Source organism: Carica papaya, chromosome 1, assembly GCF_054855325.1.
Source record: "Carica papaya isolate Zhongbai chromosome 1, ASM5485532v1, whole genome shotgun sequence".
Lineage (NCBI taxonomy): Eukaryota > Viridiplantae > Streptophyta > Magnoliopsida > Brassicales > Caricaceae > Carica > Carica papaya.
In genome coordinates, this window is record NC_142309.1 from 25,213,506 (window position 1) to 25,241,119 (window position 27,614).

The 27,614-nt window shown below is 33.5% G+C and overlaps 3 protein-coding genes and 1 long non-coding RNA gene across 16 annotated transcripts; 3 read left to right on the top strand and 1 right to left on the bottom strand.

Annotated features, from left to right (window-relative positions):
- Nucleotides 1-501: 501 nt before the first annotated feature.
- On the top strand, nucleotides 502-12,745 carry LOC110816654 (YbaK/aminoacyl-tRNA synthetase-associated domain-containing protein). Of its 2 annotated transcripts, XM_022044934.2 has the most exons (13): nucleotides 502-660; nucleotides 760-850; nucleotides 5,223-5,282; nucleotides 5,388-5,441; nucleotides 5,556-5,616; nucleotides 5,723-5,799; nucleotides 6,926-6,975; nucleotides 7,887-7,969; nucleotides 10,476-10,546; nucleotides 10,624-10,774; nucleotides 11,916-12,058; nucleotides 12,134-12,232; nucleotides 12,336-12,745. In XM_022044934.2, the coding sequence occupies exons 2-13, from the start codon at nucleotides 812-814 to the stop codon at nucleotides 12,405-12,407; spliced, it is 960 nt and encodes a 319-aa protein (XP_021900626.2). In that variant the 5' UTR covers nucleotides 502-660; nucleotides 760-811; the 3' UTR covers nucleotides 12,408-12,745. The 2 variants fall into 2 exon arrangements, with proteins under 2 accessions (XP_021900626.2, XP_021900627.2); XM_022044935.2 differs by lacking the exon at nucleotides 7,887-7,969 and having other exon boundaries at nucleotides 10,489-10,546.
- Nucleotides 12,746-12,999: 254 nt separating this feature from the next.
- On the top strand, nucleotides 13,000-13,734 carry LOC110816802 (uncharacterized). Its single transcript, XM_022045129.2, has one exon. It carries the CDS (start codon nucleotides 13,211-13,213, stop codon nucleotides 13,562-13,564), a length of 354 nt encoding a protein of 117 aa, XP_021900821.1. The 5' UTR covers nucleotides 13,000-13,210; the 3' UTR covers nucleotides 13,565-13,734.
- On the bottom strand, nucleotides 13,674-17,362 carry LOC110816801 (RING/U-box superfamily protein). 4 transcript variants are annotated; one of them, XR_015821506.1, is made up of 3 exons: nucleotides 15,529-17,362; nucleotides 14,696-14,856; nucleotides 13,674-13,940 (listed from the first exon to the last, which is right to left on the bottom strand). XR_015821506.1 is itself a non-coding variant. In XM_022045128.2 (2 exons), exons 1-2 carry the CDS (start codon nucleotides 16,616-16,618, stop codon nucleotides 13,927-13,929), a joined length of 1,104 nt encoding a protein of 367 aa, XP_021900820.2. In that variant the 5' UTR covers nucleotides 16,619-17,361; the 3' UTR covers nucleotides 13,674-13,926. The 4 variants fall into 4 exon arrangements, 3 of the variants coding, with proteins under 3 accessions (XP_021900820.2, XP_088078739.1, XP_021900818.2); XM_022045128.2 differs by lacking the exon at nucleotides 14,696-14,856 and having other exon boundaries at nucleotides 15,529-17,361; XM_088222613.1 differs by lacking the exon at nucleotides 13,674-13,940 and having other exon boundaries at nucleotides 14,169-14,856; nucleotides 15,489-17,362.
- Nucleotides 17,363-18,880: 1,518 nt separating this feature from the next.
- On the top strand, nucleotides 18,881-27,003 carry LOC110816731 (uncharacterized). Of its 9 annotated transcripts, none has more exons than XR_002540077.2 (6): nucleotides 18,882-19,269; nucleotides 19,355-19,473; nucleotides 19,767-19,911; nucleotides 23,797-23,854; nucleotides 24,344-24,471; nucleotides 25,933-27,003. It is a non-coding gene; the product is annotated as an uncharacterized LOC110816731 (long non-coding RNA). The 9 variants fall into 9 exon arrangements; XR_015821531.1 differs by adding an exon at nucleotides 21,465-21,487 and having other exon boundaries at nucleotides 18,883-19,269; nucleotides 24,344-27,003; XR_015821534.1 differs by lacking the exon at nucleotides 24,344-24,471 and adding an exon at nucleotides 21,465-21,487 and having other exon boundaries at nucleotides 18,883-19,269.
- Nucleotides 27,004-27,614: the final 611 nt, after the last annotated feature.

Genomic DNA, 27,614 nt, shown 5'->3' on the forward strand with positions numbered 1-27,614 from the left:
AGTTAATATGTAGTTATGCATAGGTTGTAGGGCTTCATTTTAAGTGAAATTATTCACAAAACTAAAATAGTGATCTTAATTTACACGTTTTATCAGATTAGTACCAATATGCTTAGACTTGAACTATGGAGCTTGTAAAAATTCAGACTATTGAAAAATTATTTGAACGTATGGTAGAGTTGATGGACCACTTTTGAGATTCTAAGAGCTCTTCAACTTCAACAATCATTTTTTACTGTAACCCAAAAAAAAAAATCATCTTTTAGTTTCTTTTAGGAAAAAGAAAGAGAAATTCATTCACATCACTCAAACCCTAATCCATTTTATTCTCCTTAAACCCCATCTCCATTAAGTCCATCTAAATTCTTCCAAAAGCCTAAATCTTTCTCAAATTTAAAACCTAGGCCCAGTTGAAAATGGAGCCCAATATAGTCCGATCTAGCCCAATCAGACAAGGGCCAGCCGAGCAGCCGCCCTGGCCTCTTAAGGATTCCAAAGTGACGTCGTTTTGGGGTGGGATAAAAATTTGCGAGAGAGAACAAAAAAAGTGGAAACGAAGGCAGAGCCGCAGAAGCTTTCTTCTCCATCTTGATGCTCTCCGTGCTAAAAGGAAAAGGAAGGGAAAGTGAGAAGGTGAAGAAAGCGTGAAGCAGAAAATCAGTGAGCCGTTGATGACAGTTCTTTGCAATTAGCTTAAACCTTAAATATATTCTGTTATCTCATGACATTTTTTGTTCCAATTTTTTTTTTTTTTGCTAGGCGAAGATTCTCCCGCGGATCTTCAGTACAGTTAACTGTTGCCTAAAAGAGAATGGGTTATTCGAAGGATCAACTGCTTACCCGATTGCAGGTTTTCTGTTTCATCTATTCGTTTTTTAAGCACCCTAGTTGGAATTTATAAATTATGCCATTTTTTTCTTATACATAATGTATGGTTATTGTTTTCTTTTTTTTCCCCTGAAATTCGGTAATACAAGAGTTCATGGGGATGCTAACAAGATGGGAATAGGCTTGTTATGCGTCAATTGAAAGTTACTGTTTAGGATGAAGATATATTCATTCTCTTGATTGACTTTCGTTTTAGCTATTTTTGCGTTTGTACAGTGGTTTTTTCTGGTATTCTGATAACCTGGTGCGATGGCACCTCATAAAACGTTTTTTTTTTTTTTGGGTCTAACTGAAATTCTTTTTGTATTGTTTGTAGCTGGTTTTCTAAGAAATTCCGAGCTGAACTTATAACTGCATTAAGGGGCGCTCATTGTAGTGCTCATATTTTGACTGGATTCTTCTTGTCAAAATGAGCCATATTCTGTGCTTGGAGTAGGTTGGCTGTAGGCCTGTACATGTAGGAACTTAAATTTCGCCAACCTCTCACTAGGAATTGAGTGGCTTTGAGATATTGTTACTAATTGAATTGCCAATAATTGCTTATACCAGACAGATTGCAGAAACTTAAAATGTGATTTGACAAATAGTTAAAATAAATGTTTGCGGTTAAGATTTTGTGAAGCAAGATATTTTTGTCAACTCTCACATTTATGACACTTACTGAAAGAATCCACGTCGACCCAGAATTTGCTGCCTGTGCTAAACCACAATTTACTTAGAACTCAATGTGCCTGACTGGAAATCCTGCCACCGTTTGGAACAGAAGAGTTTATTCTAATTATTTCCACCAGAAGCTATCTCTGTATAGTAGAAACCTCATTACCACTTTGCCAGCAAAGCCTTATTGAGAGCCTTCTAGGGAACTTATCCTTGAACAACCTCTGTTAATAAGTTGCCTAATGTTTTCCAAAGCCATATACTTTGTCTGCTGATGTTGCAGTAGAAAAAAGTTTTTTGTAAGAAGGAAGTTGTTTTTAAAAGCTTGTTGTTATTAAAAAGAAAGTATATCGATCAATAATTTTTTCTATAAAATGCAGTTGAAGTCTTGAGGATGTTAGATATAATATTTTGTTTCGTTAATAATGCTTTTGAAAATATTGTCAGAATATATATTTAAAAAAAAATATTGTCAGAACATTACATTTGAGAATTGTTTTTTAGAGTAGCAAATATATTGTACATGTTTGTGTGGTCTTTTGAAAAGTCTGTAATTTGGTTTAGTAAAAATTTGTCAGTTCATTTTTTTTTTTTTTTTTTTTGCAAATGCAAATTTTGTTCCACCTACATAGTAGTTCCCCAAAGCAGCCAATATTTGCTTCTCCTAATTGAAAAGGTTCGAAAGGAAAAAGGATAAATTACTGCTTTTAAAACATTTTTCTTCGAAACAAAAAAAAAAAAAAACCTCTTTTAAAGTACAATACATGGAGCCTCTATCATCTTTAGTATTGCCCTGAAAAAAGAAACATTGCTTACATTTCAATCCTCCGGATTCCCAGCGAGTATATGGGACAGGGAGAGAAAGAGTAGGAAGGTTTAAGTTATCATCCTTAGAACCTTTACACTGTGTGAATAAGAATTTGTTAAGGATCAGAGAGGAAAGAGGAATTCTTAAAGTAAATGAAAGGCAAAGCATTTTCTTTGTTTCTATAACAAAAAATTGTGAATAAAGGAATAGAAAGTATTGTTATAAGGTTTTATTTGGTTTAGGTTTGTAAAGCAAAGGACTGATGTAATTATTAGAAAATTGCATTCAGATCCTTCATTGATAAAATGATAAGTTGGGCCATTAAGGTAGAACAGACAAAATCGAAAATTTATTAAAAAAAAAAAAACAAAATAGAAAATTAACCTTTGAATATTTAAGGTCTTTTTCATTTTATCTTTTTTCGCAAATTTGAGGAATGGAAAATTTGACTTTTTAAGGGAGAGCAAGGGATGCTCACTTTCCCTTTATTTTTATTAATTTTTTTTAATCCAAATAAGAGAATAAATGGTGGGCCCACTTCTCCAAAGCCAAACATAATGTTATCCTCCACCTTGCTAATCTCTTTTTTACCCTACTAACAATGGTTTCCTAGGTTTTAGCATCTTTAGTTTATGCTCTCAGTTATAAGTCATGAATTGTATTGGGAAAGGGCCAATTTTGCCACCCAAAAATAAAGCCATTTTCTCAGTCACCACTCCTTCACCAGCAGGGTTTTCAAATTTGCACTAGTTAACCTCAAGGTTTGACTCTGCATGAAAACATGGAAGTATGCATTTGATGTTTTGAGGATCTCTCATATTTGGCTTACAAAAAAGTAGTGATATCATCAACAATATTAGTTTGGATGAGTTTTTAGATTGTCCTTTGATCAAAATCCATCCTCAGAACAGATTCACCTTTTTGGCTTTCAAAAACATATAGTTGAAAGTTTCCATGGCCAAAATATAAATAAAAGCAAGAGAAGAATCTCCTTGCCGGATATTTTTTTTTAAATAAAAAGGATAGAATCTCCTAGCCTTAGATTTTATGATTGTGACAAGTGCTCGTAAGTTCTCTTTGTGATCCAATTTACAGAGAAGACCTCTATTATGATTCTTTATGAGAGCATCGACAATTTTTTCAGAAATCTTTTGAACAATGCTTTGACCATCTATGACAGAAGAGCCTGAAGTTGCACAACACCAAGTGGCAACTTAATTACTTTCCCTGCCAACTAATCTGCACATAATGCATCTAATATCCATTCGCCTCCACAATATCTAATGCACGTGGTTGATCTTGCGAGTAGGTTGACCACAAGATCAACCCCGTGGCTCAACCTACTCGCAAGGACCTTAGAAATTATTGTGCAAATTCTCCCTACAAGATAAGTCAGTCTAAAATATTAAGTTCTCTACACTGTCTACTTCAAAAAAGCACAAGAAAAGGTTGCATTGAAGCTAGCAACAAACTGCTCTGCCTTATAGAATCCTTGAGCATTTCCAAAATGTCACTCTCGATAGTGTTCCAATTATGTTGGAAAAATCCATAAAAGAACCATTGGGTTTGGGAGCTTTATCACTAGTATAAGTATGCAAAGAAACAATTATATCCTCCTTGTTAAAGCCCTCTCTAAATGAGTTCTATTCACCTGGCCAGGAGGGCAAACTCCAAACCTTCAAGTTTGGTTGCTACGTCTCAAAATACAAGTGAGTATGGCTTTTCTTAAATACTACTCAACCTGAACCTCCTTATCATTCAAAACCACTTCTAGAAACAATTTACTTCTTTTAAAAAGTTGCTTATATTATGAAAGAACTTGGTTCTTTTCACCTTCTTTGATCCAAAGAGTTCTCGATCCACCTCTAGGGCCTAGATGATTTCTTCTAGGAGTAGCAAGTTGGATAATTCCTACTTAACTAAACTTTTATCTCCTGGTACTTGCTAAAAAGGATCCCAAGAAACTTCTTCCAATCTAGACAATTGACCTCAACGAAACAACTTTTCTCTGTTATCACACATCTAAAAGAATTTTTGTTCACTGCTTCACTGTTCTGTTAACCCAAAAAGTATTATAGTGACTTTAAACTTGATCTATTAGTTTAAACATACTTTCTCAAGATCACAAACTTGTCCACCTTCAATAGCATATTTTCAAAAATAGAAAGCAGCAGGCTCTAATAGACTTAGTTTAAGTCCAAACAAATAGGAGATGATTAGATGTCACTTTAGGGAAGCAATTGAATGACACCTGCTACTGCCTCAATGCATGAATCGACTCGGGAACTTATCAATTTGGGAACAAATAGGATTCTCTTTCATACTAGTCCAGGACCATATACCTCCTGTAGTGCTCTGTGCCCAAACTATTGGCATAATAGCTTTTCATACGGAAACAATTGACTCTCAAAATCTCATGATTAAGCTATTAGTAAAATGTAACTTATAACACTTATGAGAATTTATTAATCACGTATCTTGTTGACGTTGGATTGAAATACTACATATTGTTCCAGTGGAAGACCCATCTTTTTTTTGTTGCTTCATATGAATTTCAATTGTCAAGTGTTTTAGTTTAAGATATGTGATGTCAGTATCTCATTTGTGGAATATCAGAGACTTACTTTCCTTAAAATTTTAGAGAATTGAGTTGGATGACCTACATTTGTAAGTGCATTCTTTTTCAGTTGAAACTCTTTGTATTTTTCTGCACTTGGGTATTGATGGTCATTGTCTTATTTTACTAGGTTAAATTGTTTGAGGAAGTTCTTATACTTTTGCATTGCCATCTAGGACCTAGTTTTATTGATGATAACTCTCTTTCAAGCATGTTATTACCTTTACCAATTTTTTTATTGGGATTGTTTAGGAGCTTCAGATTGACCATGCAAAGTATGAGCATCCTGTGGTTTTAACAGTTGAGGCCCAGGTAAAACAAGAATGGAAAAGTTGGTTTCTTTTTCACACCCTTGCTAATATGCAAACACGCACAAATCTATAGACTTTGAATTTCTTATCTTTTCTTTCTCATCAGGCAAAGTATGTCGGGAACATGGGAGGTGCACTGAGTAAAAATTTGTTCTTAAAGGTAAGATGCATGAGGTGATATGATATTGATACGCAAAGTATTTTCTAATGAAAATTGCCATTTTCTCTTCTCTTTTATTCATGGCTGAATGGTTTTTGATATCTATTTATGCAGGACAAGAAACATAGGTTTTACATTGTTTCTGCTATGGCAGATACGAAAGTGGATATGAAAGGTATTTTCTGTGTTCTGTATAGCTGTCTTACCATTGATCTCTTCCCTGATATTGTCAACATTTCTTGGATGCTAATGGGTGTTCCATATAATTTCGAGATGACCAGTTTTATCTCAAAGGCTTGGTTTAGGTAAAGGAGGTCTGAGAATGGCTCCGGAAGAGGCATTGGGTGAGATACTGCAGGTGGGCATAATATGTTTTGAATAATTTTTTCCTTCCATGTTCCTTTTCCTTTCCGTATTATTATTTAATTTCTGAACCGGTCATTGAGTTGATGCAGTTGCTACTGTCAGTGCTTCTAGCTTTTTCTATTGGCATAGAATTTCTAATCCTGAAATGTAAGTTAGTGAATGTCATAGATGTTGGTTCTTTTTTCCTTTTCCTCTTTTTTCTTTCTGAGAAGTTGCCGATGTTAGTCTCAGTAAGGAGAATCAGAGATAAAAGATAAATTCTTATGTATTCTGTCACTACTTGTATGAGCAAATGACATTCTTCTAGAGCTTGATTGAAAGTTGATGGTGGTAAGATACATTAATTTCCTGGGAAATCTAGAATCAAAGTACATCAAGCATTCATAAGCACGTTTAATCGTAAACTTCAGTTCTTGTTTTGTTTGCACGTTTTCTTTTCTCATTATTCAGGAAAATACTGTGAAGTCATTTTGATTATCTGCAGCTTCACATTAAAGGTTATCAATTCTTCATATTTTGGTATTGTTAGCCTATTAGCTGTAAACTTTGGCAAACCTCAGCTGCTGCCAGTTGAAGAGATGCATCTTGTACCCAAAAATGTGCAGTTATGTGTTTCATTAGCCTGCGTTCTGAGTTTTGTTCTCTTTTTCTTCCTTTTAAATTTTATAGGTTGCGCACAGATTGCCTCAGATCTTTTTTATGTGCATATAGTGTGATGTATCAATTTCTGTTTTAGATTCTGTTGTTCTGTAATGCTTTATTTATAAGGACCACTTTACCATGTGGATTTGTATAAAATTTTCTTAATACCAAAGCTACTGCAGTATAGCATTTCCTTGTGCTAAGGAGATACAAATTGGTAGCAGTTTGGCTATGCGATTGAATAAATAGTGAATATTTGGAAGAGGTGGTTGTTGGTTTTCTGCTGATTTCAGCTGCAAAGGTTTTAACTTATTGGTGTTTCATGTGACATATTGCTTTCTCTCTAGGCATTTAGCCATTATTTATACCACCAGTTAGTCATTAGGAAAGGAATTTTCTAGTTTGACCAGGAACTAAAAGATTGTTTGCTTATAAATTTACATCTTATCTTGTGTATATGCTTTTGACTTTGCAAGGTGCCGCTGGGATGTGTTACTCCATTTGCACTAATAAATGAATCGGCACGGTAAGCACTTCTTTTCATTTGCTTGATGCATTGAGATGGTGTTTCTTTCTTTCAAACAGTGCTTTATCCTTCATCTATAAGATTATGCACCTTCAAAGTTTTCCATATTGAGTATTGAATTTGAGGTTATTGATGCCTTTATTAACACTTAACCCTCTTAATACATTTGTTTGGTGAAATTCATTCCCTTGTATTGTAAATCTTGTATAGCTGACAAAATCGAGAGGGTGATGAGGAATTTTTTTTGGTTTGGGTAGGTGGGTTTGAGAGATCATTTGGCTAGACAGGTGGTGTACTGTCTTGTTAAAAATGATGGGCGGAATGGGTATCATTGGATCCGTGTCTAAAAACCTCTATCTCTATAGACTGAAGGATTATGTCATTTTCGAGTGGAAGTTGGAACCTCTTTTTTTTTCTTTTAATTTTTGGGTAGCGCATGGTGGTCAAGATAAAGTACAGGTTATGCCAGAAGGGTTGAGATGCCAAAGCTAGGAAAGCTTCATTACTCTTCAAAGTTGGGGATGGAAACTAACAAAGCTGAACCAAACATCTTAGATATTTGAGATAAGAACTCTAAACATTTGTTCTTTCAAAAAAAAAAAAAACAAAGAACTCTAAACATTTGTTTAAAAGTATTTCCTGCTCCCTTTTACTGATGTCTTTTGCATACTTAGTTGAACCTAGGTACTGATTTCTCTTTTTTCCCTAGATCTTAGCAATCCCATGTGATCCTACACAAATCTCGTATCACCTTAAAAGTAAAAATTCATGGTAAACTTCCTAAATAGAATAATAACCCTATTATCTTCCTTCCTATAACTGAGCTAAAATGTTTGCATGCCTTTTGCAATATTTTTTTGGTTACTGCTTTGCCTTAATTTATGCTATGTTAAATCTTTCCTTTTATGAAGACATGTTTCGCTCTTGCTCGATCAAGGATTCAAAAGTCAAGACCGCTGCATCTTCCACCCATTGTCTAATGACACGTCAATTTGTAAGTGAAAAGGATCACTAGACTACATATATATATATTTCATATACATATAAGACACAGTTCAAAGCCAATTGGGTTAGATTTCCACCTAGAAGGTAGGTTTGCCTTCACTGTAATTTGTTAACAGAAAAGTTATACGACAATTCTCATCCCTTTCTGGACTTTTGGGAGATAGCAGCCAACTCTCTTTTCTAGAAACACATAATGATGTTAGTATGTTTATATTGCCAATTAATGTAGTGATGTTAAATCTCTCTAAAAAATGCCTTTTCCTATTTCCTCTTTTATTATAATCTTGAATCGTCGCGCTGATGATTTTGCAGGATTATTATGCTTTTGTAATATTGGACGATATTTGGAGGAATGTTCTGTTAGAGAACCCCTCTTTAAGAATTTAAGTTTTTCCTTAATGTGTTTGCTTTTATCTCCTTGTACTTTCATGTTTTGGTTGGAACTACTTATCCTCTAAATCTTGTTTGTAACACCTTACTGATGTGAGCAAGGAAAAGAAAAACTCTCGAGTGATTTTCTTTCTTAATCTTGCGGGAAATCTTTCTTCTTGAGAGGGAGAATTGGTCAAGGGACGACATTGATTATAAATCGCAAGTTTGTTTGAGAAAAGAAGAAAACTCCCTAAATGCCAAATCTTGCGGAAAATGAAAACATATTTAAATTCTTATCCCTAAATCAGTCACAATTAATTAAGATCTTCTTTATTTAAAAAATGTTTCTACCAAGGAGATCATATATATCATATTTTTGAAAAAAACTATTGTAATTATTGCAAGTTTTCTATTCTATGCTAAATTTATTTTCCTATGTAATTTTGAAATTAATTTAGAAGATTATTTCCTTTGTTTTTCATATAACCTATACTATAAATAGGTCATCAATTTACAGTTATATTAATAAAGTTCGAAAATAATAAAATTATGAAGTTTTAGTTTTCAACTAATTATGTTTTCATCTACCTTCTTATTGAGTGGAATTGATTTAACTTATCAAGATAAGTCCTTATGCTGTTTTATCAAATTTCTTTCGAATTGATTTCTAACTTATCAAGTTTATGCTTGTGGTTTTTTTAATCAATTCAAACTATCCCAATTAACTTAGTTCATAATTTCATGTGAATTATTGGGTTAAATAAGGAGAATTTATTGAGAGTTTTATGATTTTGAATATTAATGTTATATGCGGAGTTTTTGATCATGTTAGTTGATTCTCGGTTCCGCATTAATTGGTATAAGAGTTTAGTCTCAAGATAAATCTTACTATCTTGTATATTTTATCTTTGCATATTTGTTATTCTTTATAGAAAAAATACTTTGCATCGTTCATGTGCTTCAAAAACAAAAAAAAAAAATTCATATTCATATTGTCCTTCTCATCTTCTAAGTTTCTTTCTTTTATTGTATTTTTGTTCCATTACATGTTTAAGTGGCTAATTTGCATTCTAGTTACTAAGTATCATACATAAAACACACATTATCTTTATTCATGTGTTTGAACTCATTACTTGTAGAATTTTTATACCACTGTCTTTTTCTAGAATTATTTGAAATGTCCTAAACAAAGCTTGATTACCTTGATTTTAGAGAATTCAATTTTCTTTCGAATTGCTTTCTAACTTATTAAGTTCATATTTATGCCATTTTTAATCAATTCAAAATATCCCAATTACCTTGTTTCATAATTTTAGGTGAATTATTGGGTTAAGTAGGGAGGATTTGTTGAGAGTTTTATGATTCTAAATACTGATGTTATATACGGAGTTTTTTATTACATTAGTTAATCTTGTGTTCCGCATCACTTACCCTTTTTCTAATTGATCTTCTTCAAAAGTAAACAAGTTTTTCTGTCTCCTGGATCCCCACATAAAAAAACAAGAAACAAAAGAGTAAAGCAACAAGGTTATTTTTATTTCTGCATGAGTAGCTGCTGGAAGAATGTACATGTGTGGATTGAATCTTCCACATTGCTCCAAGTGAGAACAGCAAACTGTGACATTTTCATGCTACTGCCATATTAAAATATCTGTGTCCAAAGTTGCACTGAAGGATACTGTCTGGCTAGGCTTTTTGGTGTGAATTTCGGTCAGTCCTCTCAAATTAATCCTGTTTGAAAATCTTGAAAATTGTGCACGTAAGATGTGCATCTAACAAAATTGTGAATGGCATTGTAGAAAGGCTATCCTGCTTGTGCTCTTTGCTTGTTTACTTCTCTTGGGAAGGGTCCATTTCATTCTGTTGACCTTTCCATAGCTCAATTTGCTGATTGTTGATTTTCCAATTCATTTTCATTTATTTTTAAATTTCTGGCTGGATATTTATTCTTTTACTTTTTTTTTTATTTGTGAAGCTTTATATACTCTTACAGTTATCATCTACGTACATTCTCTGTATTAAAAAGAAATGATTGGTTTACATTCTATGTTGTTAAATCACTCTGAGTTTTGTTCAGTAATCCACCCAGCTTGTTACCTATCAAAGTTGTTAACTGTTTGCAGTTCTTGCTCCTAGTGGTCTTGACAAGTTTCTGAAATCAATTGGGAGGGATTCAGCATACGTTGATCTAGAGGTGAATTTGGTGTGCTTGTTTCTCCTTTCACTAAATAATTCTTTTGGCCACTAATTGATCATCTATTATTTTCTTAGGCTAACCCTATGGTGGGGAAGGATCAGCCCCCTGATCTTGCTGCTTTTGTTCCATCTGGTTCCACAGTTCTGCCAGATACTCCAGAAAAAGTAGCATCTTCACAAGTTTCTACTGGAAATCATGTTATTCTGGATAGCAAGTCTGTTGCAGGTAATTCTATCAGCAAAAAGTTTCAGTTTACTGTTTGGTTTCCGACTTGTAGGGATTCTATCTTTCCATGATTCATAGAATGGTATTTATTTGCTTAGCACATGGATTCAAGTCTATTTGATGTTCCATTGCATAACCTCAAACATGATGCATACAAGAAGGTTTCTGTAGCAAGCAAATGTAAACTTGATGAGATGATTGGATATTTATCTGGGGAATGGTGGGAAAGAATGTGAATTTGTTTTGATAATGATATTGAGTTTGATGTCTCAAAACCAATTAGATTGAACAAAGCAAAAAACACAGGAAAAAAAAAATCATTTCCAAAAAGAAATTCCTACTTTTCTGTTTAAGAAGGTGCTTTCAGAAGCCCTAACAAGTGTTTTTCCTCTTGTTTCTTTCAGTAGCCTCTGCTATATATTGGGTTGTCATTCAGTCTTTTTAGCAAGAGATCTCTAGCACAAATTCTTCTGTACTACTTTAGAGTTCACTAGTATGCATCACCTTTAGAGGTGGTGCATTGTCAGTAATATACCCTTTAAGTCAATCCCACGGGATAAGGGTGCTGTATGGTTATTTAATTATTTCTCTCAGTTGTTAAATATTACTATTCATTGACAGAAAGTATTTGAGTTTTGTCATGAGTTGCTCTACTTGAATGGTTTACATTCTCATTGTTTACTTCTCATGATAGTAATCCTTAGGAGGAGTGTTTGGATTGCAACAGTGACCACAATAATGGAGGCCATGCTTTCATAAACTCCAAGTTCTTAAATATTTCCAATATTAGGGTTACTTGTACAAGAATTCGTAATCTTATTTAGATTGGTAGACCTTATACATATTTTTGCTCTGTGATGTGGGATAAGTAAACAGGTGCTCATTATGAAATGAATTTATCGAACTGGCTTGAATGGATCAATCACATAAAAATTACTTTCTTGTCAAGCAATGAGATTCATCATGGTAGTGGTGCACATTAATCCTAGACTTAAGGTTAGCAAGATGTAAGCATAAATATATTTGTTTTTAATCTTCTAAATTTGTAATTATATGTTGATTGATAAGCTTCGGAATTGAGTCTTTTGTTTCTCTGAGTGACCTTTATCGATATTACATGTAAGTTCTTCTGTTGACACAGCAAAAGTAAAAAAGCCATCCAGTAATATGCAACATGTCAAGGAGAACTCGGCCCCTGCTGCTCAGCCATCACTGCTCTTCAAGGATCCCGAGAAATTTGTGGAAGAGATTCTCGATAAAACATCTTCTCTATTGCTCTCAGAGGTGAGGAAACTCCATCTTTAAGATCTTTCATGATGTTTATATTTGTGGATTAGGATTCACAGTGATTATATGCAGATTACGGAGGCAAATGTTAAGCAACAAGGGGAACAGCTTGGGACTGCCTTGGTAAACAGTTTAAGAAAACGCCTTGGCTCGGATTTGAAGAACCTCGCTGTTAGTATTTCATTGTCTTACAGATTTTTAGAATTTGTTCTTAATTCCCTTTGATTTCAAATTATAGATATATTCAATGGTAACAAGTATGTGTTTTTTGCAGACAATTTACAAGAACACGGCATATACAGAAGGGTTTTATGCCGGTACTCACCATCAACCTAAGCGCAGTTGAATTGTTGAACATGACTTAACTACAACCTTGGGAATAGAATTTCCTGTCGGTCTACTGAGTTGAATTATAGATGAGTTTTTTAGGACTGTCCTTGGTTTATTAAGCAAAGGATTTCTGGAGTTGCGGCGACATTGTTGTACTTGTTAACATGACATTGCTCCTTGAGGAATTCACGGAAAGGTTCAAGTTACATATTTGCCTGAGCACAGTAATTTTAAATCGATGGAATTATTTCTCTGCTCTGTTTGAAACAGAAACGAAGGTCGGTGTAATATTATTATATGTAAATACATTATATTCATTTATACACTAATTTAAGAGTAGTATTATATGCATAATTAGTTCTGAAATCGGACATGGTTTGAATTTAATTAAAATCTGATCTAACCATGTTAGAACAAGTTAAAGCAGATTGAGGAGGAAAGACTAGACAGGGGGCAAAAATATCTTTCTTTGTTTTTTTAACCAAAAAGGGAGAAATAATAAATACATTATTGATTTAATTTTTCTCAACTGTTAAAAAATTTCTCCACCAGCAAAAATTTATTTTTTGACAAAAAAAAAAAAAGAGAAATAATCAAATATTACCGATTTAGTTTTTGCTAACCGCCGAGTAATTTTCTATGCTCTAATTTCCAGTTCTCCTCCCCAACCCAAATCGAAACACAGAGAGTTGGTGAGGCGACTATTAAAGTGTAAAAGTAAATTAGCGAGTCGAAAGTGGAGAACGCAGGAAAAAAGTGATAATATTTCCCGGAATTGGATAAAAACTCCGAAGGAATAAATCGGGGAAGACAAACAGGATGTCGGATCCCTACGAGAAGGCAAAGGGGGGCCGTCTGACCTTCAAGGGAGGGGCTTTGGCCACTCGGAAATCCATTGACAAGAAGCATAAGAAACACTCCAAGAAACTCAAGGACAAGGACGTCGATAACCTCGACGGCTCCGACGCATCTCAGCCGTCCGCCGATGCACCATCCGACGCTGGGGCCGCGGGGGAGACCTACACCATCGATGCAGCGAAACGCTTGAACTACGGCCAGCTCTTCCCCGTAGAGGCAAAGAAGTTCGGTTACGATCCCAAGTCCACCTTGAAAACCGTCGAGGACGCCCTCGACGATCGCGTTAAGAAAAAAGCCGACCGCTACTGTAAATAATTCCACCTCTCGCTTTCTATTTTCTCTATTTTCCCCCTTTTGGCTATTAGGTTCTCTAGGCTTATGTTATATCCGCAGTTGGATGTTGTTATATCAAAGTAATTTGAAATTAGCAGTAACTCAAACATTTTTATTGATGCTGATTCTAGTAGTGCTAGTAATTTCTCTTATTGTTTGTATGTACATCAATTTCTTTTATTCTGACACAACAATGGCAGTATCTACTTTTTTCCTTTGACCAACGTAGAGAAGTAAGCTTGATTTTCACGGCCTGTTTGCATCTCTTGCTTGTTGCGTGTGTTTACTCGGAGCAGAGCTTTATAGGAGTGCGTTGTAGTAATTTTAGATGCCAGAAAGCTATCTTAATTTGAAGAGCCTGCACCAAGATCAGGTTTTGATTTCTGTTAATTTGCATGCCAGTTAAGAACCTTTTAAATAGTGAATTGACTTGTGATCATGCCAACAAAATTAAGCAGATAGATCGGTGTTAGGGGAGCAACTTCTTGGATACACATAACATATGAAGGTTCAGTTGAGCGAAGTAAGGAATGATTGATAGGAGATGAAACTAAGAACAGATGAAACATGAGATGAGAAGAAAATCTTTCCACTATTATTTTGGTATAGAGTAGATTAAAAAAGTGAGAAGAAAGACAAAAATTCAAATTCTCCTAAACTGGGAGGATTTTGATATGTAAGAAGAGAGAGGAAAACTGTAATCTTCTCAATTTCCTTGACTAAACCTTTTCTCTGATCCCAATTGGAGGAAGGAAATTGCTTTCAACCCATTTTTTTCTCTCCTCCCCCTTTCTCCTCCATCAATCACAGCCTAGGATCATAGTCTTTTCCCAACTTTTATCTGTTGTGTTACATTGTCCCTGTTGAGGGTTTTTTCTGCCCATAGTAACCTGATAATGCGAATCCCGCTATCGCCCAAAACGCATTTGCTTGTGGATTCGATTTAGTAGAGCGTGACATGTCAATTATACAGTCCGTAGGTTCACATGGTATTGATATTTAATAAGCTAGTGAACGAAAACATCTTTAACCTTCTTTATGTAATTTTCACAGGATTATAACATAGAATTATGAGCAAACTTAAGAAGGTTGGAATAGGGGGTGAAATGATACTTTGAGATACCAAAAAACTACTCTGGCTGTATACGACTTCTTCTCCTTCATTCCTTGCAGAGTAGTTTAGACATTTAGAAATTTTAACCACAAACTTCATATAAGATTTCTGCATTGGAAGGACTAAAGAATATGACAACCATGCCCACGTGATTGAACTTCTGGAAAAGTAAAGAGGGATTCAGTGTAAAGATGAGGTGCATGATGAAAATCACAGGAGACTTATGAACTAATCCATTAACCATATGATTATAGCATGCATAAAGAATTGAATAAAAAAATCCATCAGATAAGCAAGTTTCATCTCTAAGTATTTGCTATTTTATGTTTATGTCTAATTAAGGCATGAGATATGCTATAGCACACACCCTATCGTACATATATAACCATGCGGTGCATTTTTCTTATCAGATACTTTACCATTTAAACATTCTATCCCCTCTCTGTCTGACCCCATCATTTCCCCAAACCTTCTTGTTGACTTTGTTGACTTTATACCTGCCCTTGCTTTTCCCAATTCTGCTATGCACATTTTATAGATGTTTGATGTAATTTCCTTCTCTTAATTACTAGACTAATCTTGATGGGAATTTTAATTATAAATTAATATTTGAATCATCTTTCTTCTAATTCTAATTCTAATCCCCGCTTAGGGAAGTACAGTACTAATATTTCCTGTACATTTCAGTTAGAGATTAGATGTAAGTTTTCTATTTTGGACTGGTAAATACCCATTAATTAGTTGTTGAATTTCACTCATTAGAACGAAAGCATAAAACGAGACTATCGATACCTGTTTGCCGCATATCAAACAGAACTTAAACTCTGGTTACCTTGAGCTTGGGAAGCTCCAGTATCTTCACCTTGTGGGTTAACTTGTCTGTTCCTTGCACGAAATGGCCAGAGATTAGCTGCCAACTGCCTCAACCTTAAGCATCTTCTGCTCATGCCCTCTTCATGGGGTTCCACGGTATCCTGCAACTCTAAGCGGCATACAGGGCAAGAATTGTGAAGCCTTAGCCAAGGGACAATGCAGTCAGTATGGTATACGTGTTTACAAGGCAACTCTTTTGCCTCTCCATCAACCTTAAACTCCTCCTTGCAAACTGGACATTCCTGACTGTTGTTCAAGTGCTCTTGGGTTATTTTCACTGTCGGTATTGCATCAATTAGAGAGTCGGGTGCGGGTGGTGGGCCTGGCCGATCATTCTCTGTTAATTCCTCAATTAATTCATTAAGTCGTGGTCCAAAGAAATAGTCCCTTAGATTGACACCAGGAGGTAGGACACCTTGTGGCTGCCAAATGGATTCAGCAGTTCCTCTAGGATCGAGAGGTCTGACTATAATCCATGTTCTAGGACGAGGCAGCACATCTGTTTCTGGCTCATGATTAGTACTGGCATCAGTACTTCGACTGCGACGTCTATGGCGTTGGGGTCTAGTAGTTTCTGTAGCAGGGTCTACTAAGATTCGCTGCACTGTTTCGGTTTCAGTCTCTGTACGGTTTCTATGCCGAGGCTGAGTTTCAGCTGTGGGATCGCCAAATGTTTGCTGCCCGTTTTCAGTTTCATTATCAATATGGTTTTGGTGCCTAAACCAAGAGCGACGGCCAGGCTGAGGTTGTCGACCATCAACACCATGGTTATATCTCCTTATGGGTGGATCAAGTAAAAGGGAGAGGGCCTCGAGTAAGCGAGCTTCCGGAGAAGGGTCGAAAGCAGTGAAATCAACAACCAATCTGGGCCTTGGTATCTCCATCTCTGTAACAAACTGGCTGAAGCAGCGAGGACAAATTATCTCTGATGGATTAGTGGTGGCAATTCTTACTGGTCGATGACATTGGTAACACCAGTAAGACCGGTAAGCCCTGTTTGCATCTTGGCTAGTGTCGGTGTTGGTTGCTCTAGGAGGGCTCAGAGACATGGGTGTTTTGGTTGGTTTAAGGTGTTTATTTGTCGTGGAGAGGAATTCAAGTATTGAGATGAAGCAAGCAAATCAAACTTGGCATAGACTTATATATACATGTATTGAGATGTTGAGCAAGGTATATAGTATATTTGGGTTGATGGGTTTCATTAAGAAATTCTCTAGTTTTTTTCTTTCCTATATTTCCGTCCGGGTAGATTCTAGTTTTCCTTTTCAAGCTCTCTGCCCCCACAATTTTCGCCACAATGACGGAAGGGATGAGTGATGTTTAATGCAATCTGGTAATGGTACGGTTGATTTTCGAACAAGGAATGTCAGCGTTTTCAGTGACGAAAGAGCCCAAGTTTTGTCTCCAGGACAGGGCGGGCTCATTCTCTCATGAACTGGGCTTTTAATTTATGTGAGAGAAAAAAGCTAACAAATTTTCTCTTCTTATGCAGACATATATATTCAGCCGAGGAAGATATCTATATCTATGACATTATCTTGTACTAATATACAATACTTATCATCAATGTCGTTTGCATAGTTTAGAAAACCATCAAGAAGGAAAAATGATTCCTTTGCCTTGCCTTAAAAGTGTTACATTACTGATTATCTCTAACCACAAACCTCTCAAGCATTTATCTCTGTGCATCTGACTTATTTCTGCCGAACATTCATCGGTATTATGTTATTATTCTTGAGCTGACATCCAAGATTGAAAGTGTTAGATAAAATAGAATATGATTTTTTGCATTCAACGCGAGCCACTTCTTCAGAGGAGGATTAAGAACGAACCAAGGATAAGACACTGTATTTTTGGTGTGCAGCCGCCTGGACCAAGAAAATGTTTGTTGAGTTAAATACTCAAGAACACACAGTACAATCTTTTGGTTCCCCACCGTCAGGGTCGATTGACCAAGTCCAACGTTTACGCAAAATGGAAAGAGGAAAAGATTAAAAATAAATTCAAATGAACAAAAAGAAAAGAAGTAAGAAGGATTCCACAATAACATGAAGAACAAAATTTTATCTTGTTATAAATAAGATTTGCACTTGTGTTGAATTTATTTAAAAAGCCAAAATTCAATTGAATTCTATAAAATAATATGATTTTAAACCCGGAACATTTATTTCTCATAAATTTTATTGTTTTAATTCACGATTTCAACTCAAGCATTATCCAAATACTTTCAGGAATGAGTAAGTATAAACTTAAAACTAATTAATTACATAGAGAGAAAATAGTACGAATAAAAGGAGAAATTATAATAATGCTTATATATATGTACACCCACTTACACATAAAAGGAATACTTAGAGCTAATAATTAAAATAAAATAATAATAAATATAATTTTTATTTATTTATTTCATAATATAAAAAATACCTTTAAATATATTAAAATAAATAATTTAATGTGAGAATATATAATAATAATTTATTTATTTATTGTGATAATTTAATATAATATTTAATAGGTATTTAAAAAATAATAATTTAAATACAAAAATAAAATTTGAATATAATTACATTTTTATGTGTTTATTTTTAGTTTTTCACATATTATAAAATTATACATTATATAAGTTACTAATCACTGTTTTTTTCCTCACATTTTATTCATTCGATAGATCTTTTACCAAAAACTTATATATATATATATATATTTACTCTCGTATAATTTTATTTGTATAATAATATAGTTTAAATTAGTAGTTTGTACGTGCTTAATTCACTATTTTACATAAAATAATTTATATATTAAGTTGATAATAATAATTATTATAATTTCTGAACTTATCAAAAAAATTATAAATTTTTCATAACAAATGTTCGATAAGAAAATTACTGAAATATGTACTAAGATTATTACAAAATATTAAACTTCGAAATATGTAACTGACAAATTATGTCTTGGGATTCTCTCAAAATGATGTATTATATTTAATTGAAAATTAAACAAGTATATATAAATGTACAAAAGCGATAATAAATTAATATTTATAGAAAAACAAAAAATATTAATTGAGAATATTTAATATAAGAATATTAGTAACTATTATGCAATTGAGAATATATATTTTATTATATAGAAGGATATATTTAATAATTAAAAACGTATTATTCTCGTATATAAATAAAAATAAATTTTAAAACATATTAAATAACACACGACTCATTATAATGACAGCTGGATAAATATAAACTTCCGGTCAAAAGTCAAACTCTGCTTTCGGGGGAGCGTCTCGATCAGACTATATATATATATATTGAGATCTCTTCATTATCTTCGTTCTTTTTAAACGCTTATTCTCTTTCATGTTCTCTCTTCTTCCACCGCCATGCCGCCTCTCTGTTTTTCCTTTTTCTTTTCTCTTTCGAAGCAGACTGCCTCACAAAGAATTTAAACCCAACACGACGAAGACGAAGAATATTTTCAACTATCATCGACAATATATTCTCTCCGCGAGACTGCCTATCGTGGTATCTCTTTATCCGGAAAACAGTATCGGCGTTCATGTACTCAACGTCACTCTCTCCTCTGCTGATTGCACAAAATTGCCTGAAAATCCTCGACCTGTTCTTTCAAAAGCGCAGATTCTCTGATACGCAGACACGATCCATTCCCCGTGTTGCGTCCAGAATCCTATTTTCAGACATTGGTAAGACTATCCAGTTCTTTCAAGGAGTAGTAGTCTTGTTGGTTCTGATCTTGCTCGGTTCTTTTCTTTGTGTCTTGAGTTTCAGTTGCCTGAGTGGAAAAAGTTTCAAGGAAATTTTTGATTTGACTATAAGTTATGGGTTTCCAGAGAAATTAAAGCGCCGATGATGTTTAGAAGGGTTGGCTTCTCCATATGACCTGCAAGGTATCTATCTCCTTTGTTCTCTTTCTCTTTTCATCTCCTACTTTGAATTTCTCCAAATCTCAGGAATAGTGTCTGATTTGGTTCTTTCGTATGCTGTTATTATTCCTCCCTTTCTCTCTCCCGCATCGGCTATTTCATTTTAATTCCTTTCATATATTTTCTTGATTAAGACCGCACGTACCAGATCTTTAATCTTTTTTTCTTTCTTTTCAAATTTATCATTGTCTTGTTTTGTTTACCTTTGGCATAACATATTTATCTCCTTTTTTTATCTATCTCGTTTTCTATTGGAGGTCATCAACTTTGAGTTGCTCCACATCTCAAGAACAGTCTCTGATTTGGATATATAATATGTTGTTACCACTTCTCGCTTTCTCCTTCCTGCGTTGACTGTTTCGCTATAATTCCTCTCATATCTTTTCCTGGTCAAGACTGCAGGTACATGGACCTTGAATCTATATTTTTATTTTTTTCAAATTTATCAATTTTTTGTTTTGTTTTTGTATTGAGATGGAATTTTTTGTTGAATCGTAATGTATCTACCTCCAAAAATCCCTTAAGTACGCTTTATTTCCTCTGTTGACTTTTTTTTTAATTCATTTCATATATTTTCTTGAACAACTCTGCAGGTACTTTTTCTTTTTTTTTTTCATATATTATTTTCTCTTTAAGATTAAAACATCAAATTACCATTCTATCATAATTCAACGTTAAGACTATACATTTCTTGAGCTAAGCCGGAAAAAACATTCAGATAGGTGCACTAACAGCCTCATTCTCTTTCTTTTTTGTGTTTGCTGTCATGTATTTTTTCCTTCAAAGTTTCTATACCATATTCCGTGCTTGTACCCATACCACATTTTGTAGGTATAAACCATGGTTTGAATTATCCTATTAGTTATTATAATATAACTTTTGACTGTTGTATTTGAATTGGTACGACAATATTAATTTTTAATATAAAGTTATTAATTGATAGTGTTGTCCCTTAAAATGTTTGATATATGATTTAAGAATGATAGAGAAGGACTTGATTTCTAATATTCAAGTTGAACTTTTGCTGATCAGGTTAGGGGCCTTCTGAGATCTATCCTTTTGCTACTTTTTCCCAAAGATCGATAATGATTTAATTCCAATGAGATCCAGCGTTACAATGTGTGTATGGCCATATGGCACTTGGGGAGAGGTCATATTTGGCAGTACATGCCTGATTGGTTGCGTTGAAAGAATGAGAGTGAGATGTGTGGAAGTAATGTGAGATGAGAAAAATTATTTGTTAGAATTAACAAGATCGAAGTTTGTAATTTACATGTTTGACCTTTGCCATGGCGGGTGTGCTCACATGGTAGGTCAAAAAGTACAATAAAATTCACATTCTTTTGGTTTTGGGGAGATGGGGAGACGGCACGAGATATTAATAGATTATTTTGGCCCGGCTCTCCCTATCTCTCATTTGTCTGCTTGTGTACCTTTTTCTCTAATCTCTTGTATTTATTTTCTAAACAGCAATATAAATTATATATGCGTTTTAACTCGAGCGCAGAATGCATACATAGATAACGTCTCATCAAGAAGTACATTGGGCATCATGGCATTAGCTGGAAAGGGAACATATATCCTAGAGTTTATTTATTTATTTTTTCAATAAACAAGTTGTAAAAACATCTTAATATATAACAATTTGCCTTATTCCTTAAAGCAATTGTTGTTCTGAAGACTCGGAGCAAGTTTCATGATTATCAACCCTACTTTTATTAGTCTTACTAAATGCTTAAGTTTTATAATTTGTCAACTGTCCGTGATAGCTAACGTTCTTGGACCTCTTGGATAATTAATTATCAATTTTTGGTTGAGCAATATAATCTTGGTGCAGGTTAGGATCTTTCAATTAACAAATTGTTTTTAGGATGTGTCGCTCTTTAATACCTATCACGTTTTTGTATATTTACATCACAAGTATTGAAGGTTGGGTATTCAATGACATTTTGCAGCTTGCTGTCTCAGCCATTATAAGGTTTGTATATCTTTGTGCAAGCTGTTATTGTGAGTTTTTTTCTTCTCCATTCAAATTTATCATTATTTTCCTCTGATGTCATTGACCTCAAGTTTCTCCACATTTCAATAAAAATATCTGGTTTGCTTCTTTGTTATGCTATTATTACTCCTTGTTTTCTCTTTCCCATTGATTGTTTCATCTTGATCCATTTCATCTATTTTGTTGATCAAGAACATGGATTCGTGAATCTTAAATCTCTTTTTTCTTTTTAAATATATCATATCTATCTCTCTTTTTGTGTAGTAGTTTGTCGAATCCTGACATTTCTCTCTCTCTTTTTGTATTTCTCTTTTCCTATTTGACGTCGTGAACTTCGGGTTGCTTCACATTTTAAGAACTGTTTTTTATTTGGTTCTTTCATATGCTTTTATCACTCCTTGCTTTCTCTTCTCCTATGCTGATTGTTTCATTTGATTCATTTCATAGATTTTCTTGATCCATACTACATTTGAATCTTAAAGCTTTATTTTTCTTTTCAAATGTATCACTATTTTTTTTTTGTATCATTGAGATGGAATTGTTCGTCGAGTCCTAACATTTTTATTTCTAAAAGTTCTCTTAACTATGTTTTTATTCCCCACAACATTCACTTGAATTTTGTGAACTGGATCTAACACCCAATACGCCGCTGTAACTGCCCTCGCTTTGTCTTTTATGTGTTGCCCATTTTGTTTTGATTCATTTTATATATTTTCTTGATCAATTCTGCCGGTATTTTTTCTTTTTTTTCCTCATATTCTTTTCTCATTAAAACTAAAACAGCAAATAAGCATTCTATCAGAATTCAAGATTAAGACCATAAATTTCTTGAGTTAAGCCAGAAGAGAAATTCAGATAATTGTACTAACAGCCTTTTTCTCTTTCTCTTTTCTGTTTGCTGCCATGTATTTTTTCTTTCAAGTTTTTTATATCATATTCTGTGCTTGTACCCATACCACATTTTGTAGCTACCATGTTTTTGATAAACCATGGTTTGAATTATCCTATTAATTATTATAATGTAGCTTCTGACTGTTGAATTTGAATTGTTACAACAATATTGATTTTTAGTACATAGCTATTAATTGTAGTATAGTTCCTGAAAAAGATGGATATATGATTTAAAAATGATAGAGAAGGACTTGATTTACTTTTGCTGATCAAGTTAGGGACCTTCTGAGGTCTATCCTATTTTTTCTGTTTCCCAAGGATCAGTGACAATTTAATTCCAATGAGATCCAGTGTTATAGTGTGTGTATGGTCATGTGGCGTTGGGGGAAAGGTCATATGTGGCAGTACATACCTGATTAGTTGTGTTGAAAGAATTAGAGTGAGATGTGTGGGAACAATGTGAGATGTGAATAAATATTGTTGTTAGAATTGATAAGTTCGAAGGTTGTAATTTACATGTCTGACCTTTTCCATGGCAGTTGCTCACATGGCAGGTCAAAAGGTGCAATAAAAATTTTGGTCTTTTTTGTTTTGAGGGATAGATAGATGGTACGGGATATTAATATATTATTTTGGCCCAGCTTTCCCTATCCCTCATTTGTCTATCTGTGTACCTCTTTCTCTTTGTTGTCTCTTATATTTATTTTCTAACCAGTGTTATAAATTATATATGCATTTTAACTCAAGTGAAGAATGCATACATTTTTTTTAAAATAAAAAGTAATGTGTATATTATCAAAGTACCAAAAAAGGGGATATTAATCTGTAAGTAATTTACAAAGTAGTTAGTATGTCAATGATATTCCCAAAATTTTCGTCCCGTACAATATCATGACCCAGCAAACTAGACTTAAAATAGTTAATCCACCTATCTCTTAATTTATACAAATATAGTGTCTCATCAAGAAGTGCATTGGGCATCGTAACATTAGCCAGAAAGGGAAATTGTATCCTAGAATTTATTTATTTATTTTTTTAATAAGCAAGTTGTAAAAGCAACTTAATATGTAGCAATTTGCCTAATACCTTAAAGCTGTTCTGAAGACTCAAAGTTAGTTTCATAATTATTAGCCCTATTTTTAGCAGTCTTATAAATGCTTAAATTTCATAATTAGTATATATAGCTTAAAAGCAATTTGCAAACCAACTATCAGTCAATTCACATCTGAAAAAAGATATTTGCTAACTGCCCATGATAGCTAACGTTCTTGGATCTATGGGGTAACCCATTATCAATCTTTAAGTTTTTGCAGTTTATGATCTTTCAGCTAGCAAATTGTTTTTAGGAGGTGTCGCTCTTTAATACTTATATCGTTTTTGTATATTTGCATTACAAGTATTGGAGGATTGGGTATTCAACGATATTTTTCAGCTTGCTACCTCAGCTACTATAAGGTTTGCATATCTTTGTGCAATTTGTTATTATGAGTTTTTTTTTTTCAAATTTATCATTATCGCTGATTCATAATCTGTTTATCTTCCTTTTTTCTGTTTTTCTTTTCTTCTCTGATGTCATTGACCTCAAGTTTCTCTACATCTCAAGAACAACATATGGTTTTGTTCTTTGTTATATTGTTATTACTCCTCACTTTCTCTTTGCCATTGGTTTTTTCATTTTGATTCATTTCATGTATTTTGGTGATCAAGGACACACAATATTTTTTAGATAAAATAGTAGAAAGATGTATTAAAGTATAGGCATCAAGGGGGTGCTGCCCATTTACATCAAGGACACAGATATTGAGTCTTGGATCTGTTTTTTCTTTTCAAATTTATTATTTTCTTGTTTTATTTTTTCTTGCATTGTATAATAGTTTGTCGAATCCTAATGTGTCTATCTATTTTTTTTGTTTTTTTTTTCCTATTTGATGTCATCAACTTCAGGTCGCTTCGCATTGCAAGAACAGTTTTTGATTCAGTTCTTTCATATGCTTTTATCACTCCTTGCTTTCTCTTCTCCTGCGTTGACTATTTCATTTTAATTCATTTCATATACTTGATCCATACCACAGGTGCGTGAATCTTAAATCTTTAATTTTCTTTTCAAATGTATCAGTGTTTTCTTTTTGTATCATTTAGATGGAATTGTTCATTGAGTCCTAATGTTTCTATTTCCAACAATCCTTTTAACTATGTTTTTATTGCCCACAGCACTCACTTGAATTTTGTTTACTATATCTAACGCCCAATATGCTGCTGTAACTGGTGTGGCTTTGTCTTTCTATGTGTTGTTTGCTTTGTTTTGATTTGTTTCAAATATTTTCTTGATCAACTCTGCAGGTACTTTTTCTTTTTTTCCTTTCATAGATGCTTTTCCCTTTAAAATTAAAACATCAACCAAGCATTCTATCAGAATTCAAGGTTAAGACTTTAAATTTCTAGAGCTAAGCCAGAAGAGAAATTCATATTAGTGTACCAACAACCTTTTTCCCTTTTTTTTTTTTTGTGTTTGCTGTCTCGTATTTTTTCTTTTAAGTTGCTATTTCATATTCAGAGCTTGTACCCATACCATATTTTGTAGGTAACCTGTTTTTGGTAAACTATGGTTTGAGTTATTGTGTTAGTTTTTTATTGTTATATTTGAATTGTGCACCGCAACATTGATTTTCAGTTTATAGTGATTAGTTGATTGTGTAGTCAAATGTTAGATATATGATTTAAGAATGGTAGAGAAGGACTTGATTTCTGAATATTCAAGTTGAACTGTTGTTGTTCAAGTTAGGGACCTTCCAAAGTTTATCATTTTGCTACTGTTTTCCAAGAAATAAGAACGATTCAATTCCAATGAGATCTAGTGTTATAGTGCGTATATGGTCATATGGCGCTGTGAAAGCTGATATATTGCAGTACATGCTTGATTGATTATGTTGGAGGAATGAGAGTGAGATATCTGGAAACAATGTGAGATGAGAAAAAATATTTGTTGTTAAAATTGACAAGATTGAAGGTTGTAATCACTTCTCTGGTACCCGGTTTCCTTTAAGCTTTAGTCAATGATATATAATCTTCTGGGCATTCATTAGGTTATCACTGGGTCTGTTAAAGATGAATTTCTTGCTTGGGGAGGGATTAGAACGAAACATAGATGTCACAGATTTATCCCACTATCCATTATTTAGGTGATTTGGAATGAAATGAAAAAAAGGGTAGATGAATGCCCTATCAAGGATAGATGACTTCATTTTTTGGTTCTACTATTCTTGGTCGTTACCTGGATAGTTTAGAAGATTTTGGATGTATTATAGATACACTTATACATCTGTAATTTTTTTTTTTCTCGTCCCCTTGGCACCCATACCTTAATACAATTTACTCACTTTTATTTCATAAAAAATGATTGAAGGTTGTAGTTTACATGTCTGACTGCTATAGCGGGTGCACTCGCATGGCCCGGCTTTTCCTATCTGTCTGTTTATTTTTTTCTCTTTTCTATAAACATTTTCTGACCAGTTATATAAATTCGATATGTGTAGCTCATGAGGAGAATGAAAACAAAGATAGTGTCTCATCAAGAAGCGCATTGGGCACCGTAATATTAGCTGGAAAGGGAAAATATATCCTAAAGTTTATTTATTTATCTTTTCAAAGCAAGTTGTATATGGTTTAGTAATTATGAGTCATTTTTATTAGTCCTATTAAATGCTTAAATTTTTTAATTAGTATATATAGTTTAAAAGCAATTTGCAGACCAACTATCAGTTGTTTCACATCCAGAAAAAGAAATTTGCCAACTGTTCATGTAGCCAACATTCTTGGACCTATTGAATAACTAATTATCAATATTTGATTAAGCAATCTATTCTGGTGCAGTTTATGATCTTTTAGTTAACAAATTGTCTTTAGGAGGTATCACTTTTTAACACCTGTCATTTTTGTATATTTGCATTACAAGTATTAAAGGTTGGGTATTCAACGACATTTTGCTGGTTGCTACCTCAATCATTATAAGGTTTGCATATCTTTGTGCATTGTGTTATCGTGAGTTTTTTTTTTTTTTTTAAATTTATTGTTATTTTATATCTTTAACATGAAATTGTTCGTCGAATCCTAGTCTATTTATTTCCCTTCTCTCGTTTTCTTTTCTTCTTCGATGTCATCGACTTCAAGTTTCTTTACATTTCAAGAACAATATCTGGTTTGGTTCTTTGTTATGCTGTTATTGTTCCTCATTTTTTCTTTGACATTTTGAATTTCTTTATTTTTTTAAATTTATCAGTCTTGTTTCATTTTTTCTTGTATTATAGAGTAGTTTGTCGAATCCTAACGTATCTATCTCTCTTTTTGTGTTTCTCTTTTCCTATACGATGTCGTCAACTATGGGTTGTTTCACATTGCAAGAACAGTTGTTTATTTGGTTCTTTCACACACTTTTATAACCCCTCAAGTTCTCCTCCTGCATTGACTTTTTCATTTTTGCTTGTCTCATATATTTTCTTGATCCATACTATAGGTATGTGAATCTTAAATCTTTATTTTTATTTTCAAATGTATCATTATTTTTTTTATTTTGTATCATTAAGATGGAATTGCTTGTTTAGCTCTAACGTTTCTATTCCCAGAGATCCTCTTAAATATATATATTTTTTTCACAACACACTTGAATTTAATATATCATTTTGGCTTGGCTCTCCCTATCTCCCATTTGTTTGCTTGAGTACATTTTTCTCTTTTCTATCTCTTATATTTATTTTCTAGCCAATGGTATAAGTTATATGTGCGTTTTAGCTCAAGAAAAGAATGCAGTCAGATATCTCATAAAGAAGTGCATTGGGCAGCGTAGTATTGGCCAGAAAGGGAAACTATATCCTAGAGTTTATTTATTTATTTTTTCAATAAACAAGTTGTAAAAGCAACTTAATATATAGCAATTGGCCTGATATCTTACAGCTGTTTTGAAGACTCGAAACAAGTGTATCAACCCTTTTTTATTAGTCTTATTAAATGCTAAAATTTTATAATTAGTATATTTAGCGTAAAAGCAATTTGCATACCAACTATGAGTCAGTTCGCGTTCAAAAAAAGAAACTTGCCAACTGTTTGAGATAGCTAGCGTCCTTGGATCTATTAGATAACTAATTAGCAATCTTTGGTTCACCAATCTAATTTTGGTGCAGTTTAAGGTCCTTCAGTTAACAAATTGTCTTTGGGAAGTATC